We start from the raw sequence: 20,533 nt of genomic DNA on the forward strand, positions 1-20,533 counted from the left end.
CCTGCTGCTTGGTGCAGATTCCTGAAGAAGGGCACATGCCCGAAATGTCGATTCTCCTGCTCCTTGGATGCTGCCTGACCTGCTGCGCTTTTCCAGCAACACATTTTCAGCTCTGCTCTCCAGCATCTGCAGACCTCACTTTCTCCTGCTGCTTGATGTCCTTCTCACCTACCTACAGACAAATAGGTGGGTTTCGGGGTGTGTAAGACATAGTGAGCTGGGTAGGATCGACTTGGGACATGTGGGGAACAACCACTCGCAAACTCGGAAACAAACCGCAGTGGGGTTTAAACATGTCCTGTTGGGAAAACAGAAGTCAAAACCTTCAGATTAGGGTTGACAAATCGGATTGAGCAGGTTGTAAGATCCTGAGAAATAGGATTGGCTATTGGCAAAATCATGGCTGATTAGATTGTGGCCTTAACTTTCAGTTTCAAGTCTGCACCCCCACACCATCACCCTTGTTTCTAGGGCTGCTAGGTGCCACCTTTCCTTGTTTCCCACCATCATTCAGTTCAACTTATTCACTCTCACAGTGCATTCTCTTCCCACACCATCAAAACATGAGTAGACTTCATTACCCAACTGGATTATACTTGACTGTGAACCAAATATCCTGTCTGATAACTAAAATGTGTTTCATTAAATTATTGCTAAAAACACAATTTATTTATTTGAGTTGCTCGCAGGGTGAATCCTAGAAATTGATCTGCAATTTCTCGACACTCGAGTTGACATCACTTCCCTGTTACAAACTATAAAACTGGATGGCAAAAATCTATCTATAAAGCAGGTCAGATTACCAGGGCACAATATTCCAATTTGTAAAATTAGAAACAGCCAGCATTAATGTTCTTGACTCCTGGCTGCATTAATTTTGCCTTTTAACAAGAATTAAACATAAATTTCTTCAGTATTCGCCCTTAGCCTGATTCTAGGGGAGACTAGGAATAATAAAAGGGCAGCGATATCTCACGTTTGAAGTCAGGATGTGCCCTGTGCACATAAGTAAAGTGTGCAGACAGTAAAATGAATGAATATTCTTGAAAGTAGAATTCACAGATTCTGAAAATAAAGCCCCTGGATTTGAGTGACTCAGATAGGATAAATTTAACTTTGAACATTGATGCAACATGAACAATATTGAATTAGCCACCCATAATACATCACACCTGATTTTCTTTCCAATGTAAGGAAAAGCCAATATTTTTATAGCAGCTTTCATGCGTTCCAGATGTCCCAAAGCAACTTACAGGTAATTAAGTTTCGAGCCTCTGTAGTAATAAAGGAAATGCTGCAGCCAATGTTCAGATAGACAGATCCCACAAAACAACAATAATGATCAGATAATCTATATTTTAGATGTTAGTTTAGAACTCACTTACTCTTCTTTGCAATAAGTTTATTGGTTCTTTTACCTCTACCTGGGCATATCATCACATTCTAAAGACAGCACCTATAACAGTGACAGAATTTCCTCCGTACTGGACTGAAGAGTCAGCCTGGACTGTACGTACAGGTTCGCAAAGCAGGATTTGAAATAACAACTTTCTGGTTCAAAAGTCAAAGAAGGGAGAAATCAGACGGTCTATACGGGAGGAGGCAACTTCAACATTGCTCACAGGCGTTTTGTAGAACTGAAGAAGATTGCAGAGTTAAAACAGGGATGAGGCCAGTAATGGATTTAAACAGTACAATGAGAATTTTAAATTGGAAGTGTTGGAGGGCTGGACACCATTATGGGCTGTTATGGAAAGGGGTCATGGGTGGGGAAACTGCACTGGATGAAACACGATTATGAAGGTTCTGGATTCATAAAGGTCCCTGGCATGTGGGAAATGGGATATTGTCCAAAGGATGATCGAGATAAACTTGACAGTGGACTTCACAAAGTGAGTTTGAGTTAGAGATGGGCAATATAATGGAAGTGGAACTGTGATAAAATTAGTCTTCAATGACTCAGGAGATCCCAGAATGATTTATTGATGAAGAAGTTAATGAAAGTGAAGCTAATGCCTAACTTGATGCAGGTCCAAAGAGATAAAACATGAATCTACATTAATCTCATTTAGTATCACCAAACTGCAAAGTTTTTTTCTGAATTTTCAATCAGACATGTAACTGTAAAAGCAATAGATACTATCTGTGTCATTCACCATTAGCAAATTTGTCATACATGTTTCCGAAAAGCTTTGACCCATCCATCTCACTTACCTATTGCTGTAAGTGTATTGCTAATGAACTGTAAGGAAGGAGCTTGCATTTCTATATCATCCCGTGCGTCTCTGGGGGTAACCCCAAAGGACAGCCAATGAATATCTTTTGAAATGCAGTTTTGCTGGAAAATGCAGCAACATACACATAACAATTATAAGATAAATGACTAGATTGTCTGCTTTTTAGTGGTGCCTGGTTGAGCATTGAAGACGTTGAACACTAGAAATATTCCTTTCCTCTCCTCTGAATAGCCCCATGGGATATTTCTTGACCACCAGTGCAGGCAGAAGGAGTCTCAGTTCACTGTCTCATCCAAAAGATGGTACCTCCTTTGAAAGTGTTACTCTGGATCACTCTGTCCCTCTCTCCATAATGTACTGCCTCAAAGGCAAGAGAGTTAACACTGATCCAGTGACACTACATTTAAATCCTTAATGCAATTCAAAGATAAGCATGACTGAAAATAAAAAAAAGGTTGGAAATCACACCCGGTCAGGCAGCATCTGTAGAAAAAGAGCAAGCTAACCTTTTGAGTCTAGATGACTCTTCATCAGAGCTGCTCGCTCTCTCTCCCTCTCTCTCTCTCTCTCTCTCTCTCTCTCTCTCCCCACAGATGCTACCCGACCGGCTGTGACTTCCAGCACTTTTTGTTTCCGATCCAGCATCTGCAGTAATTTGTTCCTTCAAAGATATATATATTGAGGATCACAGGGGCTCTGTGTTTTGGAATGCCGATGTGGAACGTCGACAGACTTTAGACTTTAAAAGTACGGTTTACGTTTTCATATCTTGGACAGACTTTGCAGAAATACTCATCTCTTTGTGGCGGGGGCAGGAGGTAGAAAGAAATGTAGAAGGGCTTTTTTTTTATTGTTGGGCTGTCTGATGTACATATTCTAGTGCCCAGATTACAAAAAACAGAAAGGACAGGAAGTGCAGGTGTTACTCAGCAGCTCTGGCAGCATTAGCGTTTCATGTCCGATATGACTCTTCAGTTCCGAAGAAGAGTCATATTGGACACGAAACAATAACTCAGCCTCTCTCTCTATCCACAGATGTTGCCACATCTGCCGTGTTACCCCAGCACTTCCTGTTCTTATTTCAGATCTCCAGCATTTTGCTTCACATTTAAATTAAAAGAGTGACCGATGGAGGTCATGGGGAACAACCATCCTTCCCTTTCCCTGTACTCCAACTGTATAAGAATGTAACACAGAGCACAGGATAGAAATTAAAATTTGGTAGTTGAGTTTGAAAAACAAAGTTAATTGACGCACAGAGGCTAAAAACTAATAAAACTGTTCAATGCTGAACATATTGATAAATCTACCAGTGAGAATCAGTGACATGTCTTTCTGTTTTCCCAGGCTGTAGTTCCTTACTACATTTCAATTCAAACTTCAGCTGATCACAACCAGGACAAACTTGGCTAAATTCACATCGCTGTGAGAAAATCCATGGCCAGAACTTATTTGTCAAACGCTAGATCTTTTATTCACCACTATTTTATTCTCTAAGCAATTCTTCCCAAGGTCTGGCCTGTCTTTCAGGCCTGTAGGCCACTACGAGAATGTCTGCCTTACCTGTAGCTGGAGTTGGCCAAGTCCTGGTGTTGCGGCTGCTCCCATGGTTGTGGGGATAAGCTGAAGTGGGTAGGGTTCATCTGTGAAAGAGAGCAGTGTTTGTCTTGAGAACATAATCGCACACACACCACCTATCAGTCTGCCACAGCAACCCCTGCCCCCTTCCCAGCAAAAATTGTTCCACTTTGGTCTTCAGCTTCTGACTTTCAAAATGAACAGTGATGTTAAACTGTAACAGTACAATACAATGATAAAGCAACTTTGCCCTGCCTTCAGATTGCCTCATAGACATGTCACATAATGCAGATTTAAACTTGAATCCATCTTCCCAGGCTCCTTTACTAGCTAATCCCTTCCCACTGTGCTCAGTTAAATGGGGACATTCCAATGGGGAGAAATATATTAAAGTGTTCCACTGTTTCTGTCGTATTCCAGAGATATCTGTCTGGACAAAACTTCTCCTGGATCTAATCTTCATTGTAAAGAGTTTGTGTTGATTTAATCACAAAGTAATTTAATTTCAGCGTCCGTAGGCCAAATAGTCAAAAAATTCCAAAATGTGACAACTATCCAGATTCCAATGATTTTGGAGCACATGTTTTAATATTTCAGCAATGTCTACAGCCTTTCTATTTAGCTGTTTCATTGGATAGTCCCAACTTGGTCCAAAGTTTATTAAAGAAGAATAAAGAGAGATGTAAAACAAGTCAGTCACTCATCAAGTTGTATGTCACACCTTTGCCAGGCAATGACCATCTCCAACAAGAAAGAATCTAATCATTGGCCCCTGACATTCAATGACATCACTGAATCCCACCCAATATCCATATCCTGGGTGCTAACATTGACCAGAAACTCATTGGACTAGCCATAGAAATGTAGTGGTTGCAAAAGCAATTCAGAGGCCAGAAATCTTGCAGTGGATAACTCACCTCCTGAATCCTTAAAACCTGTCCTACACATACAAGGCACAAGTCAGGAGTGTGTGGAATACTTTCCACTTGCCTAGATGGGTGCAACGCCAACAACACTCAAAACGTTTGACACCATCCAGGACAAAGCAGCCACTTGATTAGCACCACATCCATAAGCATCCACTCCCTCCACCACCGATGCTCAGTAGCAGCAGTCTGTACTGTCGACAAGATGCACTGCAGAAATTCACTGAAGATCCTTAGACAGCACCTTCAAACCCATGATCACTTCCATCTGGAAGGACAAGAGCAGCAGTTACATGGAAATACCTCCTCCCTCAAGTTCCCCTCCAAACCACTCACCATCCTAACTTGGAAATATACTGTCGTTTCTTCACTGTCGCTGGGTCAAAACACTGGAATTCTCTCTCCAAGGACATTGTGGGTCAACCCACAGCAGGTGGACTTCCGTGGTCCAAGAAGGAAGCTCATCCCCACGTTCTCAAGGGGAATTAGGGATGGGCAATAAATGCTGGCACAGCCAGCAATGCCAACATTCCATGAGTAAATAAAAAAACCTTTCACCCAAGACCTACTCCATTCACACCATCAAAGACTTTGTGATTCCCTTCATGTTCACAAGGTGGATGATCTTAATTTAAATTAAATTAAGAACACTGCTTTTCTCTTCGCATTTGTTCAGTTGTGCACTAGGTTTGAGTTCAGTCAAGCAAGCAAAAGAATTCTGCTATCACCATACCAGTCTGTTAATAATATGCAGTTACCAGCACTTCAATTGAAGACTTTAACTCGGACAAATCCTTTCGTGAAGCAACATCTCTTTTGGTTAAGTTCTATTCAGCAAGGTCAGTTTGAAGTCCATCTATGCAGTGTTCAGGTGATACAATGTTAAATCAGGCATTATTTTTCAAATGAGTAAGCTACCACTGATTCATGGATGTTTGAACAAATCATTCGAGGAAAGAAAAAGTCTCTTTGAAAGAGATATGCAGATAGTCCTAGTTCTCTCCCTTTTTCCCATGGTCTATAATTTTTTGAAGTACTTATCCCAATTCTCTTTCAGCAGTTAATATTGAATGTCCTTACAGGCAGTACATTCCAGGTCATAGCAATTTGCCATGTGAAAATGCTCTCCCTATCTCCTTGTTTTGTAGTTATTCGTCATACATCAGAGCAAACAGTTTCTCCTCTTAGAAATTCCAGTCGTTTTGAACACTTCTGCTGAATTCCTGTTAACCCTTCTTTCCTTTAAGGGTGAACAATCCCAGCTTCTTTCGTATTTCTACAAAACTGAAGTCCCTCATTTCAGCGTAATTCTAGTAAATCTCCTCATGCAGGTCTTGACATCGTTCCTAAAGTGAAGGGCCCAGAATTGGAAGTGATACTTCAGCTGAGGTCTAGATAGTGAGTTATAATGGTTTACCATAACTTCCTTGTTTCAGAACACACACATACACAAGACTGATGTGCACAAAAAGACAAGCTGGTCTGTCATGCCACAGCATCATATCCATTTGTGGAAATACTACACTATGAGGCACTGAGATGCCCCTTACTCAGTCGACACTCTAGTTTGATGTCTGTACATTTGGGCAAGATGGATTTCTCGCAGTGTCAACCAGAACAGGCTCAGGTGCAATACATCTGTTTCCAAGATTTCATGTTAACACTATGGTTTTCTAAACAGTAATAGCAACAGTAGTAGACGCGCCAACTTTAAGGGCATTTAAATGGTCATTGGGTAGGATGAGAATGGAATAGCATAGGATAGATGGGGTTCAGATTGGTTCCACAGGTCAGCACAACATGGAGGGCCGAAGGGCCTTTACTGCGCTGTAATGTTCTATATTCCAAATGCGGTTCATTGTAGGAAGCATACCAATGACTCATGTACTTTGAGAGGAGCTGGATATGCGTCCTGGAAATATCACTTTATTACTGATCCAAATGAAAATTCAGTATTATGTGGATCAGTGAAGCATACTCAGCCACTCAAGTCATTCAGAACAACCACCAACTACTGCCAGTGACCAGAATGACAAATAGTCTGAGGACTGGAGTGGCTTAATAAGCATTGTACAATTTGCAGAATCCTCAGGTTCCTGCATGTCCAGCATTGCATGGAAGGCCTGGTTAAACCAACACAAGCCTATCGCCATTGAATGCAGAACATATCATGAAGGGTCCCTCCAGACCTAACATCCAACATCATAGAGCAAACAAGTACCTCATGCCTTATTTGCAGAAACAGTTCATGTTGTACCACAAATCGTAATGATCAGCAGATAACTGACAAGGTCAAACAATGTTTCACGTTCAGTCTGATAATATTAGCCTCTAATATATATATAAAAAAATATAATATATAATATATATATATTATATAATATATATATAATATATAATATAATATATATAATAATATATATATATAATAGAACGTTTTCAATACTGATATTGCAAATATCCAATGCATTTATCTTACTGATGAGCTAGAGGAGATGGTTGAAAGGTGAAAGGAATCACTCAATTTCTTTTCCAACAGCACGTCATCATCCAATACAATGGAAACAACTTAAAGTTGCTTGGCGTCTTGAACTTAGCAAAACATCACTAAGGTGTTGTAAAGCAGGAATACCAAACCTTGAGACATGGATTGCACAATTGTAGGTATGGTCACAGAAAGCAGGACAAAAGGAGTGTGTGAAGCCATACACACCTGAGACAGAGGAGCATGGAGTGCTTTGAGAACTGGAGGATGTTACAGAGATAGGGTGATGTGAGGGATTGGAAAACCAGCTTGACAATTTTACATTTGAAGCTTACTGGATCGGGAGCCGAAGTAGCTCAGTCAGGAATATCTCCTGGAGGCTTACAGTTTCCATTAATCTCAGCGTGGGTAACTTCTCAGGTATTGCAGTAAGAATTCCTTCCCAGAGAATGTGCCTTGGCCCTGATAAACCTTCATGTTATGGGGAAATTGAAAAGGAGGTCCAACAGGGACTCAACAGGATGCTATTCAAATGCCTGAGGAAAAAGAGCAAAGATCAATATCAAGCTCAAAATTTCCCCTGGGTTAGTGGTCCCTATGTATAACCATGATCGAAAATTTCCCCACCATACTTCTCTCATTTGACATTTGCAACTGTGCATATTCAGATAGGCACATCTGGGACAGCCAGGCCCTCTGCATGAGATTGTTGGGGATGGAGGTGATGCACTGCAACAATTAAATATCCACTCCTTCCCTCCCCTTCCTTCATCCTCTGAACATCCAGCGTGGGAAGCCAGTGAGCTATCTAACCTATTGGTTGAGTTATGTTTATTTAGGTCTGTAGTATCTTCAAATGCATGAAACATTAGGACTGCTAATTCATATTCGGAATACTTTTGTTTTGGCATGGTGCCATGTTTCAAAAGAAAAATCACAGGAACATATATTCTGTACACCATCCTAAAAGATGGTGGCAATTAGTGGCATTATATATTCACTCATCAAAATATAATTTGATTTTGACATTATAAACGAGAGAAAGAAAATGCACCCACTATTCGGCACGACACTCCATTTTGTAGTTTTTTAAAACTAATACTGTCCAGTCTTGGTATCACAAATTATCCTAACTTGGACGTTTACCAATTTTATTCATCATTACTGGGTCTGAATCTTCAAATTCGATATCTAACAGCATTGTGGAAGCACTTCCAACAACTGGAGTATAATGGCTCAAAAGGAATACTCCAATTCACATCTTCATAGGCATTCACATCCCAGGGATGATGAATAGCCCATTCCTCCAAATCTCTTTGCCTGACATCAGTGTCATATTCAATGCATGAAACAGGCAGGGATTAAATCGAGGCGCAATGGGACTTTCCACTTCTACATTACCCCTACAGTGAGCAATACTGATCTTTGAGTTTTGGAGTGAACAACTTTGACAATGTAGGTGCAGCTGTGGTTTGACACATTAGGCAATGCAAAACACCCACCATGAGGCACAGTCCAAGATATTGTATTTTTTCTGGTAGTGACATGTTAAGGAAGAAGGGGCCCTTCCCATTTTAAATATGATTAGATTAGAGTAGTGTGGAAACAGGCCCTTCGGCCCAACAAGTCCACACCAACCCTCTTAAGAGTAACCAACCTAGACCCATTTCCCTCTGACTAATGCACCTAACACTATGGGCAATTTAGCATGGCCAATTCACCCTGACCTGCACATCTTCGGACTATGGGAGGAAACCGGAGCACCCGGAGGAAACCCACGCAGACATGGGGAGAATGTGCAAACTCCACACAGACAGTCGCCTGAGGCTGGAATCAAACCTGGGACCCTGGTGCTGTGAGGCAGCAGTGCTAACCACTGTGCCACCGTGCTGCCCCCTAATGTGGCACAGTCAGATAGTATAAGAAGGATCACCTTTGCAGGGTTGCAGCCCAGTATTGAACAGGCATTCAGTAGCTTCTAGCCAGTGGAGGGGGGGGGAGCATCACAGCTGATGAACCAAACATTAATTGGGGGAGGGGAGGGGGGGTGGTGTGCAAGGTTAGCTTCAGACTGCTCATGTTGCTGAGAGTAGCAGGTCCTTTCCACCTGCCAATTAAAGTTGATGTGCCTCCTGTCAACAATGGTTCTTCCCCTTTGCCACCCCCACCGCCAGTTCCCTAGCAAAGGCAGCAATACTGATAGAAGCTCACCCAACAAGCATCTTCTCTTGGTTAAACATGACTCAGATTGGCTGATGAAAGCCTTGCCTTGCCAGTTTTGCACACAGCAAAATTGCCGCCTATTCCTTTCAATGTAAAATGAAAGCATCCACATGACCAATTGTTAAACCAGTCTCTCCAAGCCTGCACTTACCATATGTTGGTCGCACTTTCGTGATGTGTACTTCATGTCTGTGCAAGATACATACCTTGTGCCCTCGGTGCCAAGGTGTATTTTGCAGGATGGAGAAAGGTTTATTCAGGATGGTGCCATTTTTATTTATTCACTTACAGGATGTGGGCATTGCTGGTCTGGCCTGCATTTGTTGCCCATGGAGAAGGTGATGGTGAGCCCCTGCACTCTGAGTAATGTTGGTATATAGATTGTGCTGTTACAGAGGGAGCCACAGTGAAGGAATGGCGATATTGTTCAGAGTCAGGAAGCTCTGTGTCTTGGAGGGTCTTGCGAGTGGCAGAGTACCCATGTTCCTGTTGCCCTTGCCCTCCCATGAAGGGGAATTTTATTTTCACTGGTTTGGAATGGGGTACCAAAGCAGCCTTGGTGAATCAGTGATCTATAAGACACCTCACCCAATATTGACACATATTACCAGATGCTCGTGAGAAAGCTCTTGCAAAGTTGTTTGGCCTGGCTATACCTTTACCATGCCCAATAACTCAATCAATGCCAGTTGGTCCCTCTGGTATTGTTCCATTGGACATTTTGTTATGGGGTAGGTGGAACACAGTGCCTCTGGGGACCGGACTGGCACACATATGAGACAGGAACATGAGGGACGGTTCACCATCCTCACAGCTACCCACAAGTAAATCCAGGTCACAAGGAGTCAAGGACAATCTTGCTGCTCCGCCCCCACCCCCCCACCCCAAGGCAGATTGTGTGCCTACACCATGTGGAATGTTTGCCAGGAGAATGGGGGAGGGCATCATGTGGCTAACAGCCAGCAGCAAGGACCACTCCTGTAGGAAGATGCAGGCCTTGCCCTTTCTCCCACTAGTCTGACAGGTAACACCTCGCATGTTTCTGGGTGTGACGCTCAGTGTCTGGTCCTCCCCCTGCAGTACCGGCAGTGGTCACTGCTCCCAGTGGCACTGAAGAGCTGCCAGCCTCTGACTGGCCAGAGGTGTGACATTCATCCTGCAGGACCCGAGAGCCCTGATGCTGACCAGGAGAGTGCCTGATCAGCTTTTAATCTCTTCCACACTCAGGAAGGATTGTGGGAGGGTTTCCACAAGATGCGTACACAACTGTGACCAATGCACCAGCTGAATGACTGGCTTGCAGTGCAATTTAGAGCCAACCAGATTGCCATTTGTCTGAAGTCTGATGTGAACCGGATAGGTTTATCCAACAGTCAGATACATGGACACCATTTCTGAGGCTGGATTTTCATGGAATTCGGAAGTCTCAAGGAACCTTTCAAAGTGAGAGGTGTAGCTGAGATTTGGAAGATCTGCCACCATTTCCTGATTAAAAGCATTTCCAATTGCCTCAATGTGGGCTCACATTCACAGTCTGAGCATTAAGAGACAATAACAGGATTAGCTGTATTTGGTATGCTTAATGAAATAGATGTCAGTTTTTTCTACATGAGATTAATCTCTGAATGAGTTTTTAGACCTTTGATTGGGCTTTATGAAGGGGAATTTTATTTTCACTGAAGTGTGTAGAGGTAGAAAATGGTTTGGAGATGCTGGTGTTGGACTGGGGTGTACGAAGTTAAAAATCACACAACACCAGGTTATAGTCCAACAGGTTTAATGGGAAGCACTAGCTTTCAGAGCACCACTCCTTCATCAGGTGGTTGTGGAGGACACAATTATAAGACACAAAATTTATAGCAAAAGTTTACAGTGTGATGTAACTGAAATTATACATTGAAAAGTACCTTGATTGTTTGTTGAGTCTTTCATCTGTTCGAATACCATGATAGTTTCACTTCATTCATGTGTAAATCACAAAACGTTTTTTTAAAACGTTGCATTCTCAGGTTAACTGTAACAATTGGTGTTAGCTAGACAATATGTTGAAGGTGTTAGCCCCCTGTGTTCTCTGTCAATGCCATAATGTTTAGACTGATTCTAATCTAAAAAGTGAGATAACAAGAGTCTTACATGAATCCATGCAGCTTTTTGAGCAACGTACAATGTAACTCTGCAAGTACAAATTTACCTCACAAATGTATATGTATACATGTGCATGTGGGTCTTTGTGTGTGTGTGTGTCTGTGTGTTTGTCTGTCTGGGTTGGGTGGTTGCGAGTGTGAGAGAGTGTACATGTGTGATATGTACGTGTATGTGAGTGTAGAGTGTCTTAAGTCTGTGAGGGGATGCATGTGTGAGTGTGCGAGTTTGTGTGTGTCTGTAGGAGTGTGTGCGTGTGTGTATGGGGTGGGGGGTTGTGAGTATCTGTGAGAGAATGTGTATATGTGTGTGCGTGAGTGTAGAGTGGTCTAAGTCCGTGGGAGGATGCATTGTGAGTGTGTGTGTCTGTAAGGGTGCGTGTGAGTGTTTCTGTACATGTGTCCATGTGAATGTGTGTCTAGGAGTGTCTGTGTGTGTGTGTGTGTGTGTGTGTGCGCGCGCGCACGTGCATGTAGGAGTGTCTGCATGTGTGTATAGTGCAATGGTGGTCACCTGTAATGTGACATGAACCCAAGGTCCTGGTTGAGGCCATCCCCGTGGGTACCAAACTTGGCTATCAGCCTCTGCTCGGCCACTTTGTGTTGTTGCCTATCCCGAAGTCCACCTTGGAGGATGGTCACCCGAAGGTCCGAGGCTGAATGTCCAAGACCACTGAAGTGTTCCCCAACTGGGAGGGAACCGTCCTGTCTGTTGATTGTTGTGCGGTGTCCATTCATCCGTTGTCGTAGCCTTTGCTCAGTTTCCCCAATGTACCATGCCTCAGGGCATCCTTGTCTGCAGCGTATAAGTTAGACTACGTTGGCTGAGTTACATGAGTAGCTGCCATGTCCATGGTGGGAGGTGTCTCCACACTCTGACACGTCTTGCAGTGCCTACCGTGACAGGGTTGTATGGAGTCGTCCTGAGAGTCGGGCAGCTTGCTACGAACAATGATCTGTTTAAAGTTTGGCGGTTGTTTAAAGGTGAGCAGTGGAGGTGTGGGGAAGGTCTTGGTGAGGTGCTCACCCTCATTGATAATGTATTGCAGTCACGAAGAACATGGCGTAGTTTTTCAGCTCCTGGTAAGTACCGAACAACGAAGGGTACCCTGTCGGTTGCAGCACGTGTCTGTCTCCTGAGGAGTTCATTACGGTTCCTTCCTGTGGCACGTCGGAACTGGCGGTCGATAAGTTAAGCATCGTACCCCATTCTTATGAGGGCATCTCTGAGTACTTCCAGGTGCCCTGAGGCATGGTACATTGGGGAAACCGAGCAAAGGCTATGGCAACGGATGAATGGGCAACACAAAACAATCAACAGATAGGAGTGTTCTCTCCCAGTTGGGGAACACTTCAGCTGTCCAGGACATTCGACCTTGGACCTTCAGGTGACCATCCTCCAAGGCGGTCTTCGGGACAGGCAGCAGAGAAAGGTGGCCGAGCAGAGGCTGATAGCTAAGTTCCGTACCCATAGGGAGGGCCTCAACCGGGACCTTGGGTTCATGTCACATTACAGGTGACCACCATTGCACTACACACACACACACACACACACACACACACACACACACAGATACTCCCGCGCGCGCACACACACACACACACTCCCACACTCACACATGCATCCTCTCACAGACCTATACTACTCTATACTCACACACACACACACACATATACACTCTCTCACAAACACTCACAACCCCCCACCCCAGACACACACACACGCACTCCTACAGACACACACACTCCCACGCTCACACACGGACCCATCACAAGACTTAAGACACTCTACACTCATATACACACACATATACACTCTCTCTCACACTCACAACCCTCCAACCCAGACACACATACACACACAAAGACCCACATGCACACATATGTTTGTGGGGTGAATTTGTACTTGCAGAGTTACATTGTACTTTGCTCAAAAACTGCATGCATTCATGTAAGACTCTGTTATCTCACTTTTTAGATTAGAATCAGTCTAAACATTATGGCACAGACAGAGAACACAGGGGGCTAACACCTTCAACATATTGTCTAGCTAACACCAATTGTTACAGTTAACCTGAGAATGTAACTTTTTAAAAATACTTTGGTGATTTACACATGAAGTGAAACTATTGTGGTATTCTAACAGATGAAAGGCTCAACAGACAATCAAGGTATTTTTAAAGGTATAATTTCAGTTACATCACACTGTAAACTTTTGCTATAAATTCTGTGTCTTACACTTGTGTCCTCCACAACCGCCTGATGAAGGAGCGATGCTCCGAAAGCTTGTGCTTCCCATTAAACCTGTTGGACTATAACCTGGTGTTGTGTAATTTTTAACGAGGTAGAAAATGCATTGGAATGTAAGTTAATCCTTTTTTCATTTCCACATAAGTCCTCCTTTTGGCCTACTCAGGATGGATCGTGGATGACTGACTAAGGATCCAGGAGGGAGGAAGAGAGCTTCTTCAAGGAAGGCATCCTTGCAACAGGATTCGCAGTAGGTTAAAGTCTTCGAGGAGAAAGTCCTGAAGAAGGGCTCATGCCTGAAACGTCGATTCTCCTGCTCCTTGGATGCTGCCTGACCTGCTGCGCTTTTCCAGCAACACATTTTCAGCTCTGATCTCCAACATCTGCAGTCCTCACTTTCTTCTTAAGGATCCAGGAGAATTTTTTTTGCACAAAAGGTGGTGGGCATATGGAAGTGGTTGAGGCTGGTACATTAACAACATTTAAAAGGCATTTGGATAAAAACATGGACAGGAAAGGATTAGAAGGGGCCAAGTGCAGAAATATGGGGTTAGCTTGGATGAAAAGTTGGGTCAGCATGGACCAGTTTGGGTCAAAGGGCCGATCTCCATGCTGTAGGACTCCATGGCTTCATGACTCTAAATGCTACAAAGGTAAAGGAGCCTGAAGTCCAAGAAAACAGGGGCATAACCCTATGGCGACCAAAGCTGTTCTTCCAGGTCAAAGGGCATCAACTCCATCCTGCATCCACATGCCCCTGAGCAAGGGTTACACATACTGCAGTCATTTGTGCTGTGGTGAGTCTGAGACTTTTCCAACACAAGCCATCAGCCTCAGTAGTCCAACTCTGACTCTTTATTCTCTCACATCTAGTTAGAGAGTTGTTTGGTAGCACAGAATTTGGGTTTTACTGGAAAAGAACACATTTTGACACAGTTGTTTATCTTGCACTCATCAGGACAATTCACAAGAATACCAATTCATGAAGAAAACCAACACTTATGTTGCATAGAAGAGAGTGCTGATCGGTTGGCAGCTGGACTCATCAGTAAAAATATTGCCATGAAAAAATGCACCATTTGATGATGATTGACAGTTAACTGTCATGCTTTGTTTAAATATTTAAACAAGTGGGTTAACTCTTGATTGGTCAGGGATTGCCCTGAGGAATGAATCTATGAACGGTTGTCACTTATTTTGTTGAATGGGAACATCTGCATTATATGTACAGTTCTTTCTCTCTGCAAGGCACAGCTCTTCATGCATTAATATATGTAGCTTTCAGTGCACACAAGTGTACCACACTGTAAGATTACTTGACAGTCCTAAATTGGTTGAGTAATTCTTCACAAACAAAGGATTATTTAGCAAATGTTGTCCAATTGTACTTTGCACCTCCTAACAAATGCTGATTGGGTAAGTTCAGAGCCTTATTTCTTGTGAACAGTGGAAAGATATGCTGATTGATATGATGTGGAAGTCTTTGGGACAAACAGCTTACATACCAAGCATCATACCAGCACTGAAACTCAGATAACACATTACTCACTTATGAGATCAGCACAGCGCCTTTCAGGCAGGACTGTTCATGGCATGCACCACCTGTGTCACCACTGCATGAAATGGTTAGCTTCACCAGTTATAGAGTCATAGAGATGTACAGCACAGAAACAGACCCTTCGGTTCAACCCATCCATGCCGACCAGATATCCTCACCCAATCTAGTCCCACCTGCCAGCACTTGGCCCATATCCCTCCAAACCCTCCCCATTCTTATGCCCATCCAAATGCCTCTTAAATATTGCAATTGTACCAGCCTCCACCACTTCTCCTGACAGCTCATTCCATACACATACCACTCTCTGCTTGAAAAAGTTGCCCGCAGGTCTCTTTTATATCTTTCCCCTCTCACCCTAAACCTATGCCCTCTAGTTCAGGACTTCCCCACCCCAGGGAAAAAAAACCTTGTCTATTTACCCTATCCATGCCCCTCATGATTTTATAAACCTCAATAAGGTCACCCCTCAGCCTCTGATGCTCCAGGGAAAACAGCCCCAGCCTATTCAAACTCTCCCTATAGCTCAAATCCTCCAACCCTGGCAACACCCTTGCAAATCCTTTCTGAACCCTTTCAAGTTTCACAGCATCCTTCTGATAGAAAGCAGACCAGAATTGCATGCAATATTCCAAAAGCGGCCTAACCAATGTCCTGTACAGCCACAACATGACCTCGCAACTCCTGTACACATTACTCTGACCAAGAAAGGGATGCATACCAAATGCCTTCTTCATTATCCCATCTACATGCGATTCCACTTTCAAGGAGCTATGAACCTGCACTCCAAGGTCTCTTTGTTCAGCAACACTCCCTAGGACTTTACCATTAAGTGTATAAGTCCTGCTAAGATTTGCTTTCCCAAAATGCAGCACCTTGCATTTATCTAAATTAAACTCCATCTGCCATTCATCAGTCCATTGGCCCATCTGGTCAAGATCCTGTTGTAATCCGATGTAATCTTCTTTTCTATCCACTACACCTCCAATTTTGATGTCATCCGCAAACTTGCTAACTATACCTCTTATGCTCACATCCAAGTCAGTTATATCAATGACGAAAAGCAGTGACCCCAGCACCAATCCTTGTGGCACTCCACTGGTCACGGCCTCCAGTCTGAAAAACAACCCTCCACCACCACCCTCTGTCTTCTACCTTTGAGCCAGTTCTGTATCCAAATGGCTAGTTCTCCCTGTATTCCATGAGATCTAACCTTGCTAATCAGTCTCCCATGGGGAACCTTGTCAAACGCCTTACTAAAGTCCATATAGATCATGTCTACTACTCTGCCATCAATCCTTTTTGTTATTTCTTCAAAAAACTCAAGTTTGAGAGACACGATTTCCCAAGCACAAAGCCATGTTGACTATCCCTTATCAGTCCTTGCATTTCCAAATACATGTATATCCTGTCCCTCAGGATTCCCTCCAACAACTTGCCTACCACTGACGTCAGGCTCACTGGCCTATAGTTCCCTGGCTTAAACTTACTTAAACAGTGGCACTATGTTAGCCAACCTCCAGTTTTCCAGCACCTGTGACTATCGGTGATACAAATATCTCAGCAAGAGGCCCAGCGATCACTGTCCTAGCTTCCCACAGAGTTCAAAGGTTCACCTGATCAGGTCCTGGGGATTTATCCACTTTAATGCATTTCAAGACATCCAGCACTTCCTTCTATGTAATATGGACATTTTTTCAAAATGTCACCATCTGTTTCTCTACATTCTATATCTTCCATGTCCTTTTCACAGTAAACAGTGAGCAAAATAATAGGTTAGTACCTCCCTCATCTCCTGCAGTTCCACACAAAGGCTGCCTTGCTGATCTTTGAGGGGCCCTATTCTCTCCCTAGTTACTCTTTTGTCCTTAATGTACTTGTAATGTACTTTGGATTCTCCTTAGCTCTATTTGCCAAAGCTATCTCATGTCCCCTTTTTGCCCTCCCGAGTTCCCTCTTACGTATACTCCTACTGCCTTTATACTCGTCTAAGGATTCATTCAATCTATCCTGTTCATACCTGACATTCACTTCCATCTTTTTCTTAACCAAACCCTCAATTTCTTTAGTCATCCAGCATTCCCTAAACCTACCAGCCTTTCCTTTCACGCTGACAGGAATATACTTTCTCTGGATTCTCGTTATCTCATTTCTGAAGGCTTCCCATTTTCCAGCCGTCCCTTTACCTGCGAACATCTGCCCCCAATCAGCTTTTGAAAGTTTAGATTTAGATTTAGATTACCTACAGTGTGGAAACAGGCGCTTTGGCCCAACAAGTCCACACTGACCCTCTGAAGAGTAACCCACCCAGACCCATTCCCCTCTGACTAACGCACCTAACCCATGGGCAATTTAGCACGGCCAATTCACCTGATCTGCACATTTTTGGATTGAGAGAGGAAACTGGAGTACCCGGAAGAAACCCAAGCAGATACAGGGAGAATGTGCAAATTTCACACAGTCGCCCGAGGCTGGAATCGAACCTGGGACACTGGTGCTGTGAGACAGCAGTGCTAGGACTCAGCCACTGTGCCGCCCATTCTTACCGAATGCCATCAAAATTAGCCTTTCTCCAATTTAGAACTTCAACTTTTAGCTCTGGTATACCCTCTTCCATCACTATTTTAAAATTAATAGAATTATGATTGCTGGCCCCAAAGTGCTCCCCCACTGACACCTCAGTCTCCTGCCCTGTCTTATTTCCCAAGAGTTAGTCAAGTTTTGCACCTTCTCTCATAGGTACATCCACATACTGAATCAGAAAATTTTCTTGTACATACTTAACAAATTCCTCTCAATCTCAACCCTCAACACTATAGCACTCCCAGTCTATGTTTGGAAAGTTAAAATCCCCGACCATAAGCGCTCCATTATTCTTACAAATAACTGAGATCTCCTCACAAATTTGTTTCTCAATTTCCCTCTGACTGTTAGGGGGTCTAAAATACAATCCCACTAAAGTGACCATCCCTTTATTACTTCTCAGTTCCACCCAAATAACTTCCCTGGATGTATTCCCAAGAATATTCTCCCTCAGCACAGGTCTAATGCTATCCCTTATCAAAAATGCCACTCCCCCTCCTCTCTTGCCTACCTTTATCCTTCCTGTAGCATTTGTATCCTGGAACACTAAGCTGCCAGTCCTGCCCATTCCTGAGCCATGTTTCTATAATTGCTATGATATCCCAGTCCCATGTTCCTCACCATGCCCCTGAGTTCATCTGCCTTCCCTGTTAGGTTGCTTGCATTGAAATAAGAGCAGTTCAATTTATCAGTGCTACTTTATTCTCTGCTTTGTTCCTGCCTGCCCTGACTGTTTGACTCGTTCCTTTTCTCAACTGTACCAGTCTCAGATTGATTCCTTTCCTCACTATTTCTCTGGGTCCCACCTCCCCCCCACCTTACTAGTTTAAATCCTTCTGAGCAGCTCCAGCAAATCTCCTTGCCAGTATATTTGACCCCTTCCAATTCAGGTGCAATCCGTCTTGTACAGGCCACTTCTACCCCAGAAGAGATTCCAGTGAACCAAAACTGTGAATCCTTCTCCCATATACCAGTTCCTCAGTCATGCATTCATCTGCTCTATCCTCCTTTTCCTGCTCTCACTAGCTCGTAACATCAGGAGTAATCCAGATATTACTATTCGAGGTCCTCCCTTTTAAATTCCTGCCTAACTCTCTATATTCTCCCTTCAGGATTTCATCCTTTTCCCTTCCTATGTCATTGGCTCCAATGTGTACAATGACCTCCTGCTGGGGCCTCTCCCCCTTGAGACCATTCTGCACTCTCTCCGAGACATCCCTGATCCTGGCACGAGGGAGGCAACACACCATTCTGATTTTTTTGCTGCTGACCACAGAAATGTCTGTCTGTGCCTCTGACTAGAGAGTCCCCTAACATAATTGATTGCTTAACCTGACATACCCTTCACTGCATTAGAGCCTGTCTCAATACCAGAAAATTGGCTGCTTGTGCTACACTCCCCTGAGAATCCATCACCCCCTACATTTTCCAAAACAGCAAACTTGTTTGAAATGGGGACAGCCACAGAAGACTCCTTCCTACCTGCCTACTTTCCTGGAGTTAACCCATCTATGGGAGTGTATCTGTGACGTTTTGCTCAAACTTTGAACCTTACCTTTCCACGATACTCTGTGGTACACTGGGCACTTTTCAGGACATTGAGTAACCACACTTGTGGCCTCTTCTGAGTTTGTTTAGCAGACAGCGAGAAATAATCCAAATCAGGGTAGCCATCATCTTGCAGGATGGCTGCGAAGTGCCTATTCCAGCTTCATCAAGCTTGCAAGGTATACAAATAGGGGAAGTGACGGCTTTGTGGTACTATCACTGGACTATTAATCCAGAGCCCCTGGTAATATTCTGGGGGCCAGGGTTCAAATCCTGCCACTGCAGATGGTGGAATTTGAATTCAATAAAAATATGGAATTTAGAGTCTGATGATGACTGTGAATCCATTGTGATTGTTGGAAAAATCCATTTGGTTCACTAATGTTCTTTAGGGAAGGAAACTGCCATCTTTACCTGGTCTGGTTTACATATGACTCCAGACCCACAGCAATGTGGTTGACTCTTAACTGCCTGCTGGGCAACTAGGGATGGGTAATTAATACTGGCCTAGCCAGAGACAGCTGTATCCTGTGAGTGAATTTTAAACATTTCTAAAAATGGCTCAGGAGAGTTAGGAGAAGAGTGAGGCCTGCAGATGCTAGAGATCAGAGTCGGAAAGTGTGGTGCTGGAAAAGCACAGCAGCTCAGGCAGCATCCGAGGAGCAGGAGAGTTGACGTTCCGTCAGGATTGATGAAAGGCTTATGCCCAAAACGTCGACTCTCCTGGTCCTCAGATGCTGTGCTTTTCCAGCGCCACACTTTTCAACTCCGGAGAGTTAGGATTTATTTACCAGGCTGCTGGTAAGTCAGACCTTGTATTTTGTGGAACTATAGGAATTCCAATGTGTATAAAGACCAGTGAAGGTAGTTTTGTGGTAGACAGTAGTAGTAGACTGGAAGGTGATGGCTTTGTGGTATTGTCGCAAGACTATCAATCCAGAAACCAGGCCCAAATCCAACCATGGAACATGACAGTGAAGTCTGAATTCAATAACAATGTAGAATTA

General features: G+C 43.5%; 1 protein-coding gene across 8 annotated transcripts in view; it reads right to left on the bottom strand.

Annotated features, from left to right (window-relative positions):
- sox5 (SRY-box transcription factor 5) overlaps positions 1-20,533 on the bottom strand; it is a 383,477-nt gene that overhangs the window by 119,417 nt on the left and 243,527 nt on the right. For all 8 annotated transcript variants that reach the window (XM_060842999.1, XM_060843001.1, XM_060843000.1 and 5 more), the window contains one exon: positions 3,801-3,880. In XM_060842999.1, coding sequence (XP_060698982.1) covers positions 3,801-3,880 — 80 coding nt within the window. The remainder of the gene's footprint in view (positions 1-3,800; positions 3,881-20,533) is intronic.

This window comes from Hemiscyllium ocellatum, chromosome 23 (genome assembly GCF_020745735.1).
Source record: "Hemiscyllium ocellatum isolate sHemOce1 chromosome 23, sHemOce1.pat.X.cur, whole genome shotgun sequence".
NCBI classification, from domain to species: Eukaryota; Metazoa; Chordata; class Chondrichthyes; order Orectolobiformes; family Hemiscylliidae; genus Hemiscyllium; species Hemiscyllium ocellatum.